This window comes from Anomaloglossus baeobatrachus, chromosome 6 (assembly GCF_048569485.1).
Source record: "Anomaloglossus baeobatrachus isolate aAnoBae1 chromosome 6, aAnoBae1.hap1, whole genome shotgun sequence".
NCBI lineage: Eukaryota > Metazoa > Chordata > Amphibia > Anura > Aromobatidae > Anomaloglossus > Anomaloglossus baeobatrachus.
Window position 1 is genome coordinate 530,106,279 of NC_134358.1, and position 23,247 is coordinate 530,129,525.

Here is a 23,247-nt window from a genome sequence, read left to right on the forward strand (position 1 = left end):
TTGGCCAATACATAAGCTAAGTATCTCTTTTTTCATATATTCCTATAGCAATAATGCAATATCAGAGTTCCCTTATTCATTGTTAGCATTCTAGAGTGCAGCTATGTGTTTTTGTAGTCTATGGATTCATACATGGCTTTGCTTACACTTTTGCCCCTTGGTTTTTAGCGATCGGTGAAGCTCTCAGGACCTGAACTACACCAATCAATGAGTAATGGGCAGAGACTATAACATATGAACAAATGTGTACGTATTCTTTAAATTCCAGTCAAAGAAGAAGATACAATGTAAAATAAATGATCTTCCATTACAATGACATTGCACCACCTCCTAATTATCCTGCTGTCCTATGGTCTGATGATATTCAGTTCCTACAGGTGCAATGCCTCTAGCTATAACATATTTGTTCCCATCTAAACATATTAGGTTACTATGTATCACTTAGTTTACTGGGTGCCACAGTTGTAACACTATCAGAGTTTTTAGATGTAGCATGCAGTCGAGCTCAGAAAGGTGACCCCACCCACACCCCTGATTAGCAAATTTCTGTATACCTTTTATATTGACAGTAAGCTGCTAATCAGTGCTGGGGGAGTGGTTGGACCAGAGCTCATTCAATTGTGGCGCCCCTGCGGCTTCAGGTGCCACAGGGTACTGCACCTCACCCAAGGTGCGGTATTCATCTTGGATACAGAGGTGCTCGTCACTGGTAAACCACCAACAACACACTCAACCATCACATAACACGGGAACTCTTCCACTAGGACTGGGCTAGAGTAGGTGCTGGGGTGGCCATCATGACGTATGTGACCTCTTGCCCACTAGTTCAGGAACTCGGGAAGCGGGGCTCCAACAGGGGTAGTTAGGAGCCATCACACTCAACAGGTATTCGGTTCCAGACGCAGCAAGCGCCAAGTCGCACTCAGGAGGAGATAAGCAGAAACAGTTTCAGGCCCGTGGTCTGGAGCTGGAGGCTTGACCCAGGTTCTTAAGAAAGAAGAGGGATCCCAGGGTTTGAGGGGAGTGCAGAAGGCACCCGTGACCCGTTCCACGGCCCAGGAGCTGTGGTGGAGGGAAACCGTCGAAAGGAGACGCACATAGGGAAACACCAGCCACGACCTCCGAAGTATCCGGGATCGGCTGAAGCCCATCACAGTGAAGCTCGATACTCCAACGGCAGCGTGTTTTCAGTGAGTAAAGACCTTGAAATGCACCCTCCATGTCATCCCATTTCTACCGGCGCCATCGCCCCTGCGCTCCGGCGCCATATACTACTACCACCATCATCCTCTCTGGGGCCTAGCTCTGCCTGTGGAGGGCTGTAACACCCAAGCTGCGTCACCATCCGCCCCAGCAGAGAAAGACCTCCCGCAGCGGTGGCTAATAATCGGCTACGCACCACAGGTGCTGTCACGAATAACTACCCCCATCATCCCCATCCCATCATCTTTATTGACACCGCTTGGGTCTTGGAACCGGGCAAGGCCACCGCGGCGACTCAGGAGAAGAACCGTGGCCCGGTAACGGGTAACCGGGTAACCCCAGACCCTGTGGGCGCATCACAAGCACCTAGTTCAGGTAGTGATAATCTACTGCTGATGAAACACATTGTTTTTAAACCACAACACAAACCCTAATAAGTGACTTATGCCTGAAATCAGTGTCTCAGCCCCTACTTCATGCTGCCCTGACACTTTTTGCTGAAATTACATTATTGTATATGGTAATACATTTATATTAACTCTTGTACGCCATGTTTTGCATCCATATACTGTATGATACAACTGCAAGAGCTCATCCATGCTTACACAATGAAGCACGCAATGGGGATGAAGCCACTTTTCTGAGATTTCGGAATCATCAGTTTTCAGCCTTTTAGATGCCATGTATTTATCACTGGCAACAAGATGGATCGATGCCGTCACGGAAATCAAGAAAACATCACTGAGAAGCCTGAAGACCCAAAGAGAAGACAAGACGACCTGGAGGATCACAATAAATCAAAGACCCCTTCACGGCCCTAAATAATAATAATTTACTGCGGATGTCAACTAAGATCTGATCACATAGAGAAAGTGTTCGTTAAGTCGCCCTGGAGTCTACCGTACTATGGCATACCTGATCTCTCAGACGTTCTTGGTGACCCATTATTGCAGTGGCGTGATGAGGGTATTTGTATTTGAGGTGCTCCAAAAAGGCTTCCCTCTTCCTGTCCATGTCTGAAGACTGCATTCCCAAGATTTCTTTCGAACTGCGTGGTCCTCCTACTGTGTGTCTCCTGGGAATATTCCGCCCTCCTTTGGGTGGGTTATGACTGTTTCCATTAGACAGATTCTCCTTTGACTGACGACATTCTGTATCATCTAATGAGCCTCCAAATGAACTTTTTGTCTGACCTGAAAAATATTAAAAATATCAAATATGTTACAATATTTTATGCAAAAAGAAATATTGCATAATCTGTACAAAAAACTTAAATTCTGCAGTGATTATGTCACATAAATCATCCACATGACCACTGCAGACAATCACAGAGCAGCATAATGATGGAAAAGAGACCCTTAATCCAACTATGTATCACTTAGTTTACTGGGTGCCACAGTTGTAACACTATGAGAGTTTTTAGATGTAGCATGTAGCCGAGCTCAGAAAGGTGACCCCACCCACACCCCTGATTAGTTGGACCAGAGGTCATGCGAGTGCCTAGTCCTGGTAGTGATAATCTACTGCTGATAAAACACTTACTGAATTTAAACAACAGCACACAGCCTAAAGGGTGCTTTACACGCTGAGACATCGCTAGCGATCTCGTTAGCGATGTGACACGCCAGATCGCAGATGCGATCTGGCGTGTCACATTGCTAACGAGATCGCTAGCGATGTCGCAGCGTGTAAAGCACCCTTTATTAGTGACACAGCAATGAAATCAGTGTCTCAGTCCCAACCTCATGCTGCCCTCAGATTACACAAAAAAAAACCAAACCTGTTGACAGATTCCTTTAACAATTCCCATATATCTAAATGGCAAATAAGATCATCACCTACTCCAGGGGTCTCAGACATGCGGCCCGCAGGCCAAATACAACCCTTGAGGTTGATTAATTTGAGCCACAGGCCCCTTTATGATTGTGGCCTGGTTCAGAGAGCTGTCAACGTCAGCGCTTCATTTTGACAGCATATGCATCTCTTGACGCACATTCAATTAAAATGTATCGCAGCACGGAGACCATTTCGCTGCACCGCAATACCAATACCAGGCACCAGGCAATCAGAGGCCAGCAGATGATGTTGGCATGCCAGCGCAGTAGCATATGATGTTACTGCCATGTGCAGCCCTGGCTGTGAATTAAAAAGAACGCCATGGAAACAAAGGACAGGTGAGAAGAATATTTTTTTAATGTGTAAGTTTACAGTGGCCCAATAGGGGACATTACTACAAGACGGGGATATTACCTCAAGATGGGGACATTAATACAATATGAGGACCAGGATGAGTACATTGCTACAAGATGGGGACCAGGCTGAGGTCATTACTACAATATGGAGACCAGGATGGGTACATTACTACAATATGGGGACTAGGATGGGGAGATACTAAAAGATGGGGACATTACTACAAGATGGGAACCAGGATGGGGACATTCCTCCTATACCAGTCTGTTCTGTACTGTTAATGATTGTTGTACGTATACCCTCTTTCACTTGTAAAGCGCCATGGAATAAATGGCGCTATAATAATAAATAATAATAATTACTACAAGATGAAGACCAGGAGGGGGGACATTACTTCAAGATGGGGACCAGGATAGGGGTCATTACTACAAGATGATGACCATGATGGGATCATTACTACAAACTGTGGACCAGGATGGAGGTCATTACTACAATATGGGGACAAAAATGGGGAGATTACTAAAAGATGGGGGATATTACTACAAAATGGGGACCAGGATGGGGACATTACTACAAAATGAGGACCAGGATGGGGGTCATTACTTCAAGATGGGGACCAGGATGGGGGTCATTACTACAATATGGTGACTAGGATGGGGAGATTACTAAAAGATGGGGGATATTACTACAAGAAGTGGACCAGGATGGGGACATTACTATAAGAAGGAGACCAGGACGGGGACATTACTACAATATGGGGACTAGGATGGGGAGATCCTAAAAGATGGGGATATTACTACAAGATAGGAACCAGGATGGGGACATTACTACAATATGGGGACTAGGATGGGGAGATTACTAAAAGATGGGGGATATTACTACAAGATGGGGACCAGGATGGGGACATTACTACAAAATGAGGACCAGGATGGGGGTCATTACTTCAAGATTGGGACCAGGATGGGGGTCATTACTACAATATGGTGACTAGGATGGAGAGATTACTAAAAGATGGGGGATATTACTACAAGAAGTGGACCAGGATGGGGACATTACTATAAGAAGGAGACCAGGACGGGGACATTACTACAATATGGGGACTAGGATGGGGAGATTACTAAAAGATGGGGGATATTACTACAAGATGGGGACCAGGATGGGGACATTACTACAAAATGAGGACCAGGATGGGGGTCATTACTTCAAGATTGGGACCAGGATGGGGGTCATTACTACAATATGGGGACTAGGATGGGGAGATCCTAAAAGATGGGGATATTACTACAAGATAGGAACCAGGATGGGGACATTACTACAAGATGAGGACCAGGATGGGGGTCACTACTTCAAGATGGGGACCAGGATGGGGGTCATTACTACAAGATGTAGACCAGGATGGGGGTCATTACTACAAGAAGGGGACCATGATGGGGACATTACTATAAAAAGGGGACCAGGATGGGGACATTATTACAAGAAGTGGACTAGGACGGGGACATTACTATAAGAAGGGAACCAGGATGGAGATATTAATAAAGGAGGGGACCAGGATGGGGACATTACTTGCTTTAGCTGTGTCACCGTGGGTGAGCTTTGCATGCAGGAATGGCCATGATTTCAGCAGCATGCACAGGAGCAGTGTGAGCTCTGTTGAGTGGAGCCCCACCAACCCACACAGCAAACTCCGCCCACCCATCAGATTTCACAGCCTGGTAATTCAGGGAGAGTCTTCTGTGACATGAGAGGAAGTCAGGGGATTTCCGGCCAGGAATGATGTAATCAGGGGAGCAGCTAAGGATACAGAAGAATTTGGGAAAACAAATATTTAGTACAGTGCTTGTCTAAAGTAATGGTCAGCCCCTTTAAAAGGGTTATCCCACAAACAAATGTTATTTTAATCAATATGATCATATCATATCTCCTGGGCAGAGGAGGAAGTAAAAAAGTATAAAGACAGGACAGCAATGGATCAAAAATTATTCTTTTAGGTAAAATATTTGTTAAAAACAAACAGGGAAATATATTTCCTTACAGAAACCAGCAGCTACGACAAGGTGCTATAATGTCTGTATACTTTCTTTTGCGTCCTCCCCTGCCCAGGAGCTGTGGTATGATCTGACCATGTCCTTGTACGGTCAGACACGACCATTACACAGTACACAGCAGGGACACATATACAGTGCCTTGCAAAAGTATTCGGCCCCTTTGAATTTTCAACCTTTTCCCACATTTCAGGCTTCAAACAAACATAAAAATGTTAATGTTCTGGTGAAGAATCAACAACAACTGGGACACAATAGTGAAGGTTAACGATATTTATTGGTTATTTTAAACTTTTATAAAAAACAATAAACTGAAAATTGGAGCGTGCAATATTATTCATCCCCTTTAAGTTAATACTTTGTAGCGCCACCTTTTGCTGCGATTACAGCTGCAGTCGCTTGGGGTATGTGTCTATCAGTTTTGCACATCGAGAGACTGAAATTCTTGCCCATTCTTCCTTTGTAAACAGCTGGAGCGGAGTGAGGTTGGATGGAGAGCGATTGTGAACAGCAGTTTTCAGCTCTTTCCACAGATTCTCGATTGGATTCAGGTCTGGACTGTGACTTGGCCATTCTAACACCTGGATATGTTTATTTGTGAACCATTCCATTGTAGATTTGGCTTTGTTTGGGATCATTGTCTTATTGGAAGACAAATCTCTGTCCCAGTCTCAGGTCTTTTGCAGACTCCAATAGGTTTTCTTCAAGAATGGTCCTGTATTTGGCTCCATCTATCTTCCCATCAATTTTAACCGCCTTCCCTGTCCCTGCTGAAGAAAAGCAGGCCCAAACCATGATGCTGCCACCACCATGATTGACAGTGGGGATGGTGTGTTCAGGGTGGTGAGCTGTGTTGCTTTTATGCCAAACATATCGTTTGGCATTGTGCCCAAAAAGTTCAATTTTGGTTTCATCTGACCAGAGCACCTTCTTCCACATGTCTGGTGTCTCCCAGGCGGCTTGTGGCAAACTTTAAATTACACTTTTTATGGATATCTTTGAGAAATAGCTTTCTTCTTGCCACTCTTCTATAAAGGCCAGATTTGTGCAGTGTACGACTGATTGTTGTCCTATGGACAGACTCTCCCACCTCAGCTGTAGATCTCTGCAGATCATCCAGACTGATCATGGGCCTCTTGGCTGCATCTCTGATCAGTCTTCTCCTTGTTTGAAATGAAAGTTTGGATGGACGGCCGGGTCTTGGTAGATTTGCAGTGGTATGACACTCCTTCCATTTTAATATGATCGCTTGCACAGTGCTTCTTGGGATGTTTAAAGTTTTGGAAATCTTTTTGTAACCAAATCTAGCTTTAAATTTCTCCACAACAGTATCACGGACCTGCCTGTTGTGTTCCTTGGTCTTCATGATGCTATCTGTGCTTTAAACAGAACACTGAGACTATCACAGAGCAGGTGCATTTATACAGAGACTTGATTACACACAGATGGCTTATATTTATCATCATCAGTCATTTAGGACAACATTGGATTATTCAGAAATCCTCAATGAACTTCTGGAGTGAGTTTGCTACACTGAAAGTAAAGGGGATGAATAATATTGCACGCCCCAATTTTCAGTTTATTCTTTTTTACAAAAGTTTAAAATAAGCAATAAATTTCGTTCAACTTCACAATTGTGTCCCACTTGTTGTTGATTCTTCACCAGAACATTAAAAGTTTCATCTTTATGTTTGAAGCCTGAAATGTGGGAAAAGGTTGAAAAATTCAAGGGGGTCAAATACTTTCGCAAGGCACTGTATAAGATCTCAGCACAGGAACATTTTTTTAAACACATCCAATTGTAGAAATTATTATCATTCCACAATCCATTGATTAAAATGAACTTTAAGATTGACTTTGTTCGTGGGAAAACTCCTTTAAGGAGTGGGTCACTTCCTTGCCTTCTGTCTTCCGCCCTGCTGTGCAGTAATGATTGATTTACAGTTCAATGGCAAGGTTGTACAGCTGTCCTGAACTGTGAGCTTTCTGATACTGCAAGCAGAGACAATTTTTCCTCTGCAGTATTGGAGGAGTGCAGGAATACGGACACTGGCTGAATCCAGTGATCAGGCAAACTTAAGAGCAGCACTTCCAAGTTCTATAGAAAATAGCTTGTAAGTGCTGCACTCCTTTCCTGCAAAACAGGAAACTACTACTAGACTGCGCCGGTGGCTGGTACTTTAGGCAACAAACGGTAAACTATACAATTGTTCTCAAGAAGGGAGGGATTTTCAGAGAGGATGTTTAAAGAGAGAAACATTTCAAAGTTGCTTGTTATCTCGAGCACTTTGCAATTTTACCCATTTATGAAATAAGACTTTAGAATATCAGAGGCAGTGGATTTATGGACACACAAGTAAAACAACATTACATGATACATAAGACATTGTTAGATGGCCATCTAGTTGGTATAACTGTCATGGTCGTCTCTCTTGGAAATGAGTGCGACCCCATCCCCTGGGCGGCGCGTGTGGAGGTTGTTACATCAGGGCCTTGGACAGGAGATAGGGACAGTCTGGTGGCTCAGACCTCACTACCATCTAATGTACCTCTGGGTTGAGAGAAAGCTCAGGGTGCATTTAGTCTGATGGTCAGTGCAGGGGTTCCCATCCAGTCACCCCCTGAACCAGCGTGACTATAACACTGGGATGAGTCTTGCATGGTGTGATTAAGGAAAACACTAATATGACTTTTTGTGAATATGGTAGGTTTTTTTAAAAAAGTTCTAGTTTTGTCACATAGTCACCCAAGCTTCATAGACACACATTTTACCCTACTCTATTAATACAATAGAACTAGAAATCAATGTGATAAATCCCATATAACAGAAAAGCTTTCTCAACCGGAGCCAACAAAGCTAATTTTATGACTGCACATTCCCGAATATTCCCATATTCCCATTATATTTTGTAGACCACATGGCCAGCAGACACATAGTTAATAGGAATTTGCCTCCCGCAGCAGAAAGACTTGGACAGCATTGGTGCAGAATGTCAACAATAGGTTATTTCTCCATGAAATGATGTTATGTGACCCTAAGGGAAAACATGGTGAAGTATTTATCCCGCACAGAATCGCGGCCACATTCCACATCGTTTCCAAATCACAAGTAAAGTTGCTGGAAACAAAACAAGTAAGTGAGTCCCCCAGCTCCAAATATATCCCGGGCTGGAAGCCTTCCAAGAGGCTATAAATTCACCACTAATTCTCCTTACTACACTCTTTGTTTGCTGTGGCTTACTTCAATGCATTAAACACACTTGTAGCCGAATTGGATTTATTTTTTAATATACGGTATAAAATGAATTAAGGAAACTAAGTCCTCTTCTATAAAGTAGTCAAAAATTCTATTCTAACCTATTCTATGGAAAGCATATTAATATTTGCCCTGTTCCTCACCTCACAACCCACTTATGCTAGGGAACTTTCGGCTATCTCTAACTTTAAGGTTACTCCTAATGGTGGAGATGTCCTAGTCCCATGCCTGGCTATTCTCCTGACCAGCTCCAATCTGTTACCTTCCCACCAGGAAATTAAGGGGAAGGAATGTGATGGTAACAGAGATTAAAACAGAAAGGGGAAAAGCAACACACTGCAAATTCACTAACGTAAACAGTAAAAGACCAAGGAGAAAAGCAAGAGTAGGAAGGCAGCAACAAAAAAACAACAAGGGTTATCCCCACAATTACTTGCCGCAATAATGCAGAACTACCACCAGTAAGTTTGGATCACACCACTTCACCAGACCGGGGAAAGAAGTGTCCAGCGCGTTCCACAGATCATTGGTTAAAATATTTCCACATTTATTAGGGTAATTCCATTAAAAATATAGATATACAAAGAGGTCAGCAAGGAAAAAAAGGTGGATGTTAGGACCCCATTGAACTATACGTTTCGACACATAGTCTTAGTCATGTTCTTTTCCTGTACCTGAACTTGGCAGCCGAGCCTTCCGTGCGCTGGCTCCGGACAGACAGCGGTGATCAGTAAGATCGGTGAGCTGAATTTTTCTTCTTCTTTTCACTTCACCAGACGAGTATAGATAAACTATAGCTGGCATTAATGGAATAGTCCAACCAGCATATATAGGAGAGGAGCAAACGTGATTGGCTCCCCCACAGCATGTGATCAAAGAGACTAACAAGCAGCGATTAACTCTTGCTAGCCTACCTATTGTCTGTGGGTCGACACCTGCGTCTCCCTGCATTCATCACACACCTCAGAGAAGTTAGCAGGTAGAGTGCCAGACCCTGTAGTTTGCATAGATCCTTATACCGCCATGACAGTTGGCCATGCCTGCAAAAATCTCCTTGTGACAAGGCCATGTTCATACGTTCAGTATTTCGTCAGTATTTTACATCAGTATTTGTAAGACAAAACCAAGAGGGGGTGAAAAATACAGAACGTGAATGTGGCCCATTATGCAAAGCTGTAGAAAGACTTTCCTTTATCCAAGGCAAAGATTTATTTCAGCGCCCTAGGCCTATATACCATGGCCAAAAACACATCCAGCATCTGGTCCGATATAGATAGGTAGATACGAAATGCATAGATCAGGTCACGAGGAGATAGCACTGGTGATATCTGCTTTATTGCTTTATTTGTGCTCTATGTAATTTATTACACTGGACACCATCACATTCTCCTTCATGACATAACCTAAGGGAAATGTCCCCATGGACTGTCCTCATTGGATCACATTCTTCTTCAAGACAGAACCTAAGGGAAATGTCCCCATGGACTGTCCTCATTGGATCACATTCTCCCTCAAGACAGAACCTAAGGGAAATGTCCCCATGGACTGTCCTCATTGGATCACATTCTCCCTCAAGAGAGAACCTAAGGGAAATGTCCCCATGGACTGTCCTCATTGGATCACATTCTCCCTCAAGACAGAACCTAAGGGAAATGTCCCCATGGACTGTCCTAATTGGATCACATTCTCCCTCAAGACAGAACCTAAGGGAAATGTCCCCATGGACTGTCCTCATTGGATCACATTCTCCCTCAAGACAGAACCTAAGGGAAATGTCCCCATGGACTGTCCTCATTGGATCACATTCTCCCTCAAGACAGAACCTAAGGGAAATGTCCCCATGGACTGTCCTCATTGGATCACATTCTCCCTCAAGACAGAACCTAAGGGAAATGTCCCCATGGACTGTCCTAATTGGATCACATTCTCCCTCAAGACAGAACCTAAGGGAAATGTCCCCATGGACTGTCCTCATTGGATCACATTCTTCTTCAAGACAGAACCTAAGGGAAATGTCCCCATGGACTGTCCTCATTGGATCACATTCTCCCTCAAGACAGAACCTAAGGGAAATGTCCCCATGGACTGTCCTCATTGGATCACATTCTCCCTCAAGACAGAACCTAAGGGAAATGTCCCCATGGACTGTCCTCATTGGATCACATTCTCCCTCAAGACAGAACCTAAGGGAAATGTCCCCATGGACTGTCCTCATTGGATCACATTCTCCCTCAAGACAGAACCTAAGGGAAATGTCCCCATGGACTGTCCTCATTGGATCACATTCTCCCTCAAGACAGAACCTAAGGGAAATGTCCCCATGGACTTGTCCTCATTGGATCACATTCTCCCTCAAGACAGAACCTAAGGGAAATGTCCCCATGGACTTGTCCTCATTGGATGCCTCCATACAGTTTATCAATTCTTATTTTTTTTACAGGCCATCACTACTGGGATACAAACTCAAGACCTCTAGCATGAAAGGCAGAACCTCTTACCGTGGACCACATCCTGCACTGCTGTGTATGGGAGAATTTTCTCTGCCCAATCCTCAATCTATTTTTTTTAAGTTATAACATACTGGTATATAAATATACAAGAATATCTCAAAATGACAAAACATTGTAGGTTAAAAAAAATAAAAGTAAAAGTCAAAGATTTTTTTTTCCATAACTTACTAAAAATAATGGTAGAAAAGCAATTGCAGTAATAGCATTTTTTAAATAAATGCCACAGTAAACAACATGAACATATTTGGTGTATTCTTTTTCTTTTGTGTTCTTTGTTGAAATTTTTATATATGTGTGCAATGTGTAGAGTCATATTTAAGGGGCATAATGGAGAAGTGGCAGACATGTTCTGCACAGGGACCATTGGCTAAGAGTGGTAGGAGATATGAGATGGACGGATAGTCCATCTATTTCTATCTATTTCTGTCTCATATCTCTTACCACTCTTATAATATATGGAGGACTATGGGTGCAGTATAATTAATGGAGGACTATGGGTGCAGTATAATAAATGGACGATTATGGGGTACAGTAAAATATATGGAGCACTATGGGTGCAGTATAATATATGGAGCAGTATGGGTGCAGTATAATATATGGAGGACTATGGGGTGCAATATAATATATGGAGAACTATGGGGTGCAGTATAATATATGGAGCACTATGGGTGCAGTATAATATATAGAGCAGTATGGGTGCAGTATAATATATGGAGGACTATGGGGTGCAATATAATATATGGAGGACTATGGGTGCAGTATAATATATGGAGGACTATGGGGTGCAATATAATATATGGAGGACTATGGGTGCAGTATAATATATGGACAACTATGGGGTACAGTAAAATATATGGAGCAGTATGGCTGCAGTATAATACATGGAGGACTATGGGGTACAATATAATATATGGAGGGCTATGGGTGCAGTATTATATATGGACGAATATGGTGTACAGTAAAATATATGGAGCACTATGTGTGCAGTATATATATATGGAGGACTATGGGTTTCAGTATAATATAAGGAGGGCTATGGGGTTCAATATAATATATGGAGGACTATGGGTGCAGTATAATATATGGATGACTATGGGGTACAGTAAAATATATAGAGCACTATGGGTGCAGTATAATATATCGATGACTATGGGGTATAGTAAAATATATAGAGCAGTATGGGTGCAGTATAATTTATGGAGGACTATGGGGTGCAGTATAATATAAGGACTAAGGGTGCAGTATAATATAAGGAGGACTATGGGTGCAGTATAATATAAGGAGGACTATGGGGTGCAATATAATATATGGAGGACTATGGGTGCAGTATAATATATGGACGACTATGGGGTACAGTAAAATATATGGAGCAGTATGGGTGTGTTACGTCACTGCCGGAGTCTGCTCCAGCGACTTTTGCTCCGATCACCAGGCGACGCCGTGTTCCTACCGTGGATGTTGCTGGTGATGGGGGAGGAGTTGATGCCAGCGGTGGGCGCAGGCTCTGATCATCCACTGGGCTGGGTTAGCTTGGGATCTGCAGTACTGCTGGCTGACTGTGGGTGGCATGTGTCTTCCAGCTGAACTTGCCAGCGTTCAGCTACAGCCAATGGGAAGACACCACACCCTTCTTATTCCCCCTCCTGTCACATGACCACTGCCAGAGATAGTTCTGATTTTCCTGGCTCCTGTTACGTCCTATTCTGTTTTGTGATTCCTGTGTGTTGACTTCTGTGTGTTTTCTGACTACCCTCCTGCCTACTGTTTCTGTACCTCGCTGCCCGATCCGGATTTGACCTCTGCTACGTTTGCTGACTACGTCTTTGCCTGCTGATTCTGTCCCTGTTCTGCTATTCCTGGTTTGACCCTGCCTGACGATTACTCTCATCGGACTGCATCCTTCCACAGGTAGTGATCACCGGGGCCCTGTGTAATTCCAAATCCCTGTAGAGGGGTTAAAGGGTTTCAGGGTTCTGGGGGTCCTGCTTGGTGAGTGGCTTCCCTCTAGCCTCCCCATTACAGCCCATCTGAGTCTGTGGATCCAGGCAGGCGTTACAGGGTGCAGTATAATATATGGAGGACTATGGGGTACAATATAATATATGGAGGACTATGGGTGCAGTATAATATATGGAGGACTATGGGGTAAAGTAAAATCTATGGAGCTCTATGGGAGAAGTATAATATATGGCGGACTATGGGTGCAGTATAATATAGGGAGGACTATAGGTTCATTTTAATATATGAATACAAGAATAGAAGGATAGATAGAGGGATAGATAGATATTATATGGATACATGAATAGATAGAGAGATAGAGAGATATTAGATGCATAGATAGATTTTAGGATTATTAATTAGTGGTAGCAGTGTAATGTGAGCGCAGTCTCTACATCCGCAGTTCATACTTTCTAAGCCACCATATGCTCCTGCACATTATGTGCCAATATCCTGTACCGCCACAGTGTGTTCTCCCTGCTTTTCCTCTTCTCTTTAACACCGGTATCGTTAACAAGCCACAGTAATGACCTCCTGGCTCATCCTCAGCCCAAGCATCCTCATCACATGTTTTCCTTGTGGCAAACAGCATGAGAAGTGTCTGAGGTTGTACGATAGATCTCTGGTGAATACTAAAGAGTCACAAGGCCTGCAGTATACAACGGTAATTCCGAGAAGACATATTTGTATCTTTCGAAATACAGTAGACTTCTTGTCGGTCATTACATTGGAGCTATTGTCAGGTTAAGTTAAGTGATAACATCGAAAAATGTGAACATCTATTTACTAAAGAGGTCCAAAACATGTTATGATTTCATTCTTTGAGTAACTGCTTGAAGTCTATGGCCCCTTTCAGATTGCGTTTTGCCATACGTCCACAGGTCCCGTCGGAGCATTCGTCCGGACCGCCCCTCCCCCACTCTGCTAAGCGTGCTCCGGACGCATGCGCCCGACAGGGCCATTGACTGCTATGGAGCGCACTGCGTTAGCGTGTGCTCTGTTTTTTGCCATTTTGTGCATATATACGTTTCTGCAGACGGACACCCGAACGTAGGTGGTCTACGTTCGGGTGTCCGTCTGCAGAAACGTATATTTGCACAAAATGGCACAAAACAGAGCACACGCTAACGCAGTGCGCTCCATAGCAGTGAATGGCCCTGTCGGGCGCATGCGTCCGGAGCACGCTTAGCAGAGTGGGGGAGGGGCGGTCTGGACGAATGCTCCGACGGGACCTGTGGACGTATGGCAAAACGCAATCTGAAAGGGGCCTATGATATGTGAGTTCAGTACAACCTAAGTATCAATGTGGGGTTATATATAGGCAGTAAAGACCAATATTGATCCCCATATACGCATTCTATCAAAGCTATCCTTGTCCTCTAGAAGCAGATAGAACTGAAAACTGTAGCAGAGCAGGGAGCGGGCGGCTCCCTGCTCCACCACGCTCTCAGGCAAGCCGCAGACTGCTTTAGGCCTTTGCTTGCCCAACGTCTGAAGTTGTGTCCCTTATAGTGGGAGTGACGTGATGTGATTTTCATTATATTTTTTTTTATTGTTTTTAAAGGTACAAAGAGGGTATAAAAGTATTATTATGATATAGGAGAACAAAGGGGATGCTATTATGACTTGAAGGCTCAAGAAGGATGGTACAATGGAATATTATACATGGTGGCTCGAGGGGGCATTAATATATGGTGCAACAAGGGGGCATTAATAAACAATATAAAGGGGCACAAAGGGGTATTTTACTATTGCTGGTAATATTGATATATATTTGTGTTTATTTTTTCTTTTATTAAGGTAGGAAGAAAATATATAGATCCTAGCAGTGGCACTGGGACATACAAGAAACATGCTAGTGTGTGTATGGGGGGAGCGCAGGAACCATAAGATTCTTGTTACACCCCTGCATTTTATTAATGTGTAGATATTATCACGGGGTATGATATGGTAACTAGGAGTAGGGGACCTAAATTAGCCCTCAGACTGAGGACACTAGACTGTCCCTTATTCCAAAGGTACGCCAGATGGTGGCGAGGTCTGGACTCCCAGTGTAGCCCTAACTCCTGAATTGCCCTTGTCTAACTCCCCCTCTCCCCCACCTTCAGGAGGGGTGGGACAGGAGTGAAGAATTCCACGAATAACAACAGACAGGGGAAAACCAAGATTCAAACTCTATGCAAACACACACAGGGGAAAAGACAATACATGCTCAGGGAGAAATAAAGTACAGGGAGGAAATAAACAAACAACAAGGATATTTCCACCGCATACCAAATAGCATACAACAGTTCATCAACTACTGGATCACCACGCACAAAGACCGGTATCGCTGGAGCAAAGCTAGAGATATAATCAGCATGAGGGAACAGGTTCCACCATCTTTTAAAGGGCAGAGGCGGCTGTGATAGGTCTTTAGCAACCTGTGATGCCAACAGAAATTCACCAGCCAGCAGGGATTAACCCTTGTTAGACTGATCATCAGTGAGCACAAAACCGGTCAACACCTTGCTCTGACAGAGAGACAAGTCCGAAAGTCCGATGTGTCTTAAAGGTAATTTATTAGACACCACGTTTCGGAGAAACCATCTCCATCTGTGGTCTGCACCGTTCTGTCAGGAGACGGATACCTGCTCGTCCACTAGTCGCCACCGGTTTTTGACACTACTAGAATCGGACTATTCCTCACAAAGGTTCTAGAACACTGGCCACTATTCCCATTTTCCCAGGGCTTGCAATGCGTGTGCTGGGGAATGATTGTAGCATGCTACTGTATCAGCCTTGTACTCCACCTCGATAACTCGAGCAGGGAGAATACATGAGGAGGAGTCACCCTGGCTGTAAAATATATTTTAATCAGCTTTCTGAAAAGACAAATATCTAATTTCTCGACATTATCTCTCTGCTTTTCAATAGAGTTTGTCCATCTGTCAACAACTTTTTCTATTCCCTCATTAAAAAATATTTTAGACTGAGCTGTGAACCGAGAATGTAAGGCTGTCTTCATCTTTCATCAGATGTGAATCTTCGCAAATAATTTGCCATATAATCCACTGAATCACTTGTCTATCCAACAGAATCAGTTCACGTGCATGATGCTCAATCAGTCGTGGACATGGACAGGCGGTGGACTCCTTATTCATGGCTGATACTTCTGCAAATGCCTTGTTTTAACTTCTCTATCCGTTAATACACACGTCTTTGCAACAAATCACTTGCTCCATAATGTGCACAAAGTTTTCGATAGATATCAGCACCAGAGTCATCCCCAGACTACAAAAAAGTCATTTGTGAGGGCAAAGGCTGGTCTCTGCTTCTCCTTACAATGCACACTGACAGTGCGCTCTCTTGATGGCCCATCACTTCTCATTATAGCCGGTGAGGGAGTGCACTGTCACTGTGCATTGAAAGTAATATCACACAGTGACATGGGAGCTCTACTGAGCATATGTCAGAATGGACACCAAACACATACTCAGTACAGCCAAGTTAACACTGTTTTTACCCCTAGTGCGAGCCGTTAAATCACTGCAAGAGGCTCGCACTTGGCTGAGCACAGAGCGTACCCGAGCATAGCCATGCTGAATCGAGTGGTCAGTACACGTAATGCAACCAAAGTCCAAATTCTAACACTGATTTTTTTGTACAGTGCGTGTCCAGTACAAAGTTAAAGTTCGGGTCTGCTCAACTCTACTCAATGGTCATTATTATTTTTTAAGGGTGCACTAAGGGAGCATTAAGGGGACATGTGTTTTAATAGGCACTTAAGGGGCATTAAGGCTATGTGCGCACTTTGCGTTAGGTAGTTTCAGTTCTAAACGCATCCTTTGGCAGAAATGTTTTTTGCTAAAATTGCTTTTGAGCACAGAAACGCGTTAAATACACGTGCGTATTTACCGCGTTTTAAGCGCTTTTTACATGCTTTTCCATTGCGTTAAGACCGATGCGTTTTGAACATAAAGACCCCGCTAAATAAAGTTTAAACAGTCAAAGACAATGAAAAAAGGAAAAAAAAAAGAATACAAATATAATTATTGAAATCATAATGAAAATAGTTATATTTAATATAATTATAGCGGTTTTATACTATTTATGGCTAAAATAACAATAAATTAATATTTTTCATTAATTTAATTTCGGACTATGTGTGTGTGTAAAGGGACATATCATTCCATTATTTTGATGTCAAAAAGGCATGCGTTTTTGTAGTCCAAAACGCATGTTTTCAGCAGCTAAAAAGCAGGTAAAACGCAGGAATTTTTATGTTGCTTGATTTTTGAAACTTCTCATTGACTTCAATGTTATCAAAACGCAGCCCAAATGGCAAAAACAAATTGACAGTTTGCTTCTTTGAACGCAGAGTTTTTGCCCAAAAATATGCTAATTAAACGCTGCGTTTTGAACAGCAAAGTGCGCACAAGAAATCCACTTTTCCCATAGACTTTGCTTGAAAATCAAAACGCATGCATTTTGGCATGAAAACGCTGCAGTTCAAAACGCAGCAGAAAAGCAGGTGAAAATGCAAAGTGCGCACATAGCCTAAAGGGCGCTTTACACGCTACGATATCGTTATTGTTGTATCGTCGGGGTCACGTTGCTAGTGACGCACATCCGGCGTCATTAACGATATCGCAGCGTGTGACACTGACCAGCGACCTTAAGCGACCTCAAAAATGGTGAAAATCGTTCACCATGGAGAGGTCGTCCCAAACTCAAAAATTGGTAAGGGTTGTTTATCCATGTTGTTCATCGCTCATGCGGCAGCATACATCGCTATGTGTGACACCGCAGGAGCGAGGAACGTCTCCTTACCTGCCGCCGGCCCCAATGCGGAAGGAAGGAGGTGGGCGGGATGTTACGTCCTGCTCATCTCCGCCCCTCCGCTTTGATTGGCCGGCCGCTTAGTGACGTTGTGGTGACGTCGCTGTGATGCTGAACGTCCCTCCCCCTTGAAGGAGGGATTGTCCGGCAGTCACAGCGACGACGCCGACCAGGTAAGTATGTGTGACGCTGCCGTAGCGATAATGTTCGCTACGGCAGCAATCACAAACAATCGCATGCACGACGGGGGCGGGTACTTACACGCTCGATATCGCTAGAAATTGCTAGCGATATCGCTACCGTGTAAAGCCCCCTTAAGTGTTGTAAAAGGCACTCAGGGGACATTCATGTTTTTTTTTATGGGGTGTAATATTTATCCTGACAATACTAACCCATGTCCACTCAGATTGATCGAATGGTGAAAGCGCGTATGACAAACCAGTCTTATTATGTTCTGCACATGGCCTTTATTTGGTGAAAATTCATCAGACCGCCAGAGTCAGATCTGACCAAGACTAAATTGTAGAAGGGTTTTCCGAAATCACGTAGACATGTCAATACTCATATTTGTCATTTTGGCGACTGTGCCCCTATTCATAGAGTCTGGACCAATTGTCAAATGTTACTATTTCTTCATTATTTTGTATACATATATATTTGTACATGGTGGGCATGACCGATTGTGGGGGATATTGTCGGATGTTCTTACAGTGAATGTTGACATGACTTGGTCTAACTGAAAGTAAACATCAGATTTCAGGGGTCACCGAGCAGAAAGCCTGAGAAAGTCTATTCCTTTATTCATCGCTGTTTGTGCTGCACTGAACCGTAAATATACAAAACACGCGACTATTTACACAGCGCGCACGGCGGCGGCACATCAGTGTGACATAATGGCGGCTGGAAGGCTTTCCTACCTTTTCTACCTTTTGCATTTTTCTGTTTTTATAGAATTAATCCTGATTAATAAAAGGACATTATTTAGGTATATTATGTGTGTCGGGAATGTTTTTGGAACAGTTTATCCGCAGACATCAATACAGAGTTAATATTCATTGATTAATCATCTTTCGACATGTCTCGTCTTGAAGACATCACCAGATGTTTGTAGTCACCCAATTGATGTCTATTTAATGTAAATAAAGTTTATTGAAACAATGGAAGTGGATTTATGAAACTGCCAAAAGGAACACAAATTTGTCTTTATTGTTCCTAGCAACCAATCACAGAGAAGCTTTTATTTTCTAAACTGTGCTGAGATTGTGTCACGGTGACTATGGGATAGCGGGAACTGGGGCTCCTAGGCGGTCCCTCAAGCTCATGGGGTCTATGCTATCCCTAACCTTATGGATACTCTTTATGGTGGAGAGGCCTGAGTCTCGTTCAAACTCACCTGTGGCAAGTAAAAGGTGTGTGCAATATGAAAATCACACCTGAAACCAGATAAAAAGGGAGAAGACTCAATATTTGCATTGTGTGTCTATGTGTGCCACACTAAGCATGGAGTGGCACACTTAGGTCTTGAGAATCAAAATTGTCAAAGATATTAACAATCTCAAGGTTATAAGTCCATCTCCAGAGATGTTGATGTTCCTTTGTCCATGGTGCACTGTAGCTATTCACCCTGGATAAGAATGGCAGAGAAAAATTGATAAAAGGTTGAAATGCAGGATAGTCCGTATAGTGGATAAGCAGTTCCAATCACGTTCCAAATAAATTCAAGCTGTCCTGCAGGCTCAGGGTGCATCAAAGTCAGTGCGAGCTATCTTGTGACATTTGAATGAAATTAAGCACTATGGCAGGAGACCTAGGAGGACCCCACTGATGACACAAAGATAAAAAAGCTAGACTGCGGTTTCCCAAAATGTATGTGAGTAATCCAAAATCGTTCTTGGAAATTGATTTGTGGACACACGAGACCAAGATAGAGCTTTTGGGTAAAGCACATCATTTTGCTGTTTACCAAAAAAAGAATGCGGCCTGCAAAGAAAATAATACAGTACCTACAGTCAAACATGGTAGAGGTTCAAAGATGTTTGGGGGTGTTTTGCTGCCTCTGTCACTCGGTGCCTTGACTATGTGCAAGGCATCATGAAATCTGAACATTACCAAAGGATTTTGGTCACAATGTAGTGCCCAGTGTCAGAAAGCTGGGTTTGCATCCTAAGTCAAGGGTTTTCCAGCAAAAGAATGACCTCAAACATACTTCAAGAAACCTCCAGAAATGGCTGAAAACAAAGTGCTGGAGAGTTCTGAAGTGGCAGCAATGAGTTTGGATCTAAATCCCATTGACACCTGTGGAGAGATGTTAAAATTGCTGTTGGGAGAAGACACCTCCATATATAAGACTCCTGGAGCAGTTTACAAAAGAAGAGTCCAAAATTCCAGGTGAGAAGAAGAAGAAGCTTGTGGACGGTTATAGGAGGTGATTGATTGCAGTTATTTATTCCAAAGGGTAAAGGGTATGCAACCAAATATTAAGTTGGGGTGCCAATAATTTTTTTCTGGCCCATATTTGGAGTTTTGTGTGAAATTCTGTCCAATTTGCGTCTTTTTCTCTGTTTGTTTGTGTTGTTCCAACACACACAAAGGAAATAAACATGTGTATAAGAAAACACGTGTAATTGCAATAGCTCTCCTGCAGAAATACTTCAATTTCTGGAACAATTGCAAGGGTTCCAACATTCTTGGCTATGATGCCATGACTCTATCCATCTAATTTTATATATTATATACACACACACACACACAAACACACACACACACACACACACACATACACACAGTATTGACCAAACGTTTGGACACACCTTATCATTCAAATAGTTTTCTTTATTTTCAGAACACTGAAAATTGTAGATTCACATTGAAGGCATCAAAACTATGAATTAAAAATGTGGAATGAAATATTTAACAAAGTGTGAAACAACTGAAAATATGTCTTATATTCTAGGTTCTTCAAAGTAGCCACCTTTTGCTTTGATTACTGCTTTGCACACTCTTGGCATTCTCTTGATGAGCTTCAAGAGATAGTCACCGGAAATGGTTTTCCAACAGTCTTGAAGGAGTTCCCAGAGATGCTTAGCACTTGTTGGCCCTTTTGCCTTCACTCTGCGGTCCAGCTCACCCCAAACCATCTCGATTGGGTTCAGTACCACTAATGTCCATTCCTTGTGTTTTTTAGCCCAAAAAAGTCACTTCTGCTTGTTGCCTGTCCTTAGCAGTGGTTTCCTAGCAGCTATTTTACCATGAAGGCCTGCTGCACAAAGTCTCCTTTTAACAGTTGTTCTAGAGATGAGAAGGTGTGTCTAAACTTTTGGTGTGCACTGTGAAATATATATATATATATATATATATATATATATATATATATATATATATATATATATATATATATATATATATATATATATACATATACATATACACACACACATACATACATATATAAATGTATATATATATATGTGTATATATATATATATATACACATATATACATATATATGGATATATACACACGCACACACATATGAGTGTGCGTGTGAATATATCTATATACAGTCATATGAAAACATTTGGGCACCCTTATTAATGTTAACCTTTTTTCTTTATAACAATTTGGGTTTTTGCTATTTCAGTTTCATATACCTAATAACTGATGGACTGAGTAATATTTCTGGATTGAAATGAGGTTTATTATACTAACAGAAAATGTGCAATCCGCATTTTAACAAAATTTGACTGGTGCAAAAGTATGGGCACCTCAACATAAAAGTGACATTAATATTTTGTAGATCCTCCTTTTGCAAAAATAACAGCCTCTAGTCGCTTCCTGTAGCTTTTAATGAGTTCCTGGATCCTGGATGAAGGTATATTTGCCCATTCCTGTGGACTGGGATGGCCATTCCAGAACATTGTAATTGTTCCTCTGCATGAATGCCTGAGTAGATTTGGAGCGGTGTTTTGGATCATTGTCTTGCTGAAATATCCATCCTCTGCGTAACTTCAACTTCGTCACTGATTCTTGCACATTATTGTCAAGAATCTGCTGATACTGAGTTGAATCCATGCGACCCTCAACTTTAACAAGATTCCCGGTGCTGGCATTGGCCACACAGCCCCAGAGCATGATGGAACCTCCACCAAATTTTCCTGTGGCTAGCAAGTGCTTTTCTTGGAATGCCGTGTTTTTTTGCCTCCATGGATAACGCCTTTTTGTATGACCAAACAACTCAATCTTTGTTTCATCAGTCCACAGGACCTTCTTCCAAAATGTAACTGGCTTGTCCAAATGTGCTTTTGCATACCTCAGGCGCCTCTGTTTGTGGCGTGCTTGCAGAAATGGCTTCTTTCGCATCACTCTCCCATACAGCTTCTGCTTGTGCAATGTGCGCTGTATTGTTGACCGATGCACATTGACACCATCTGCAGCAAGATGAAGCTGCAGGTCTTTGGAGGTGGTCTGTGGATTGTCCTTGACTGTTCTCACCATTCTTCTTCTCTGCCTTTCTGATATTTTTCTTGGCCTGCCACTTCTGGGCTTAACAAGAACTGTACCTGTGTTCTTCCATTTCCTTACTATGTTCCTCACAGTGGAAACTGACAGTTTAAATCTCTGAGACAACTTTTTGTATCCTTCCCCTGAACAACTATGTTGAATAATCTTTGTTTTCAGATCATTTGAGAGTTGTTTTGAGGAGCCCATGATGCAACTCTTCATAGGAGATTCAAATAGGAGAACAACTTGCAAGTGGCCACCTTAAATACCTTTTCTCATGATTGGATACACCTGCCTATGAAGTTCAAAGCTCAATGAGGTTACAAAACCAATTTAGTGCTTTAGTAAATCAGTAAAAAGTAGTTAGGAGTGTTCAAATCAAGAAATTGATAAGGGTGCCCATACTTTTGCACCGGTCAAATTTTGTTTAAATAGCAGATTGCACATTTTCTGTTAGTACAATAAACCTCATTTCAATCCAGAAATATTACTCAGTCCATCAGTTATTAGATATATGAAACCGAAATAGCTGTTGCAAAAACCCAAATTGTTATAAAGAAAAAAGGTTAACATTAATAGGGGTGCCCAAACTTTTTCATATGACTGTATATATATATATATATATATATGTATATTCATATGTCATTATTGTGTGTATATATATATATATATATATATATATATATATATATATATATATATATCTATATTCATATGTATATATTGT

At 42.4% G+C, this 23,247-nt stretch overlaps 1 protein-coding gene across 3 annotated transcripts in view; it reads right to left on the reverse strand.

The window, feature by feature from the left end:
• Positions 1-23,247, reverse strand: part of KIAA1217 (KIAA1217 ortholog) — a 979,280-nt gene that overhangs the window by 413,509 nt on the left and 542,524 nt on the right. For all 3 annotated transcript variants that reach the window (XM_075315563.1, XM_075315555.1, XM_075315558.1), the window contains exon 2: positions 2,119-2,396. In XM_075315563.1, coding sequence (XP_075171678.1) covers positions 2,119-2,396 — 278 coding nt within the window. The remainder of the gene's footprint in view (positions 1-2,118; positions 2,397-23,247) is intronic.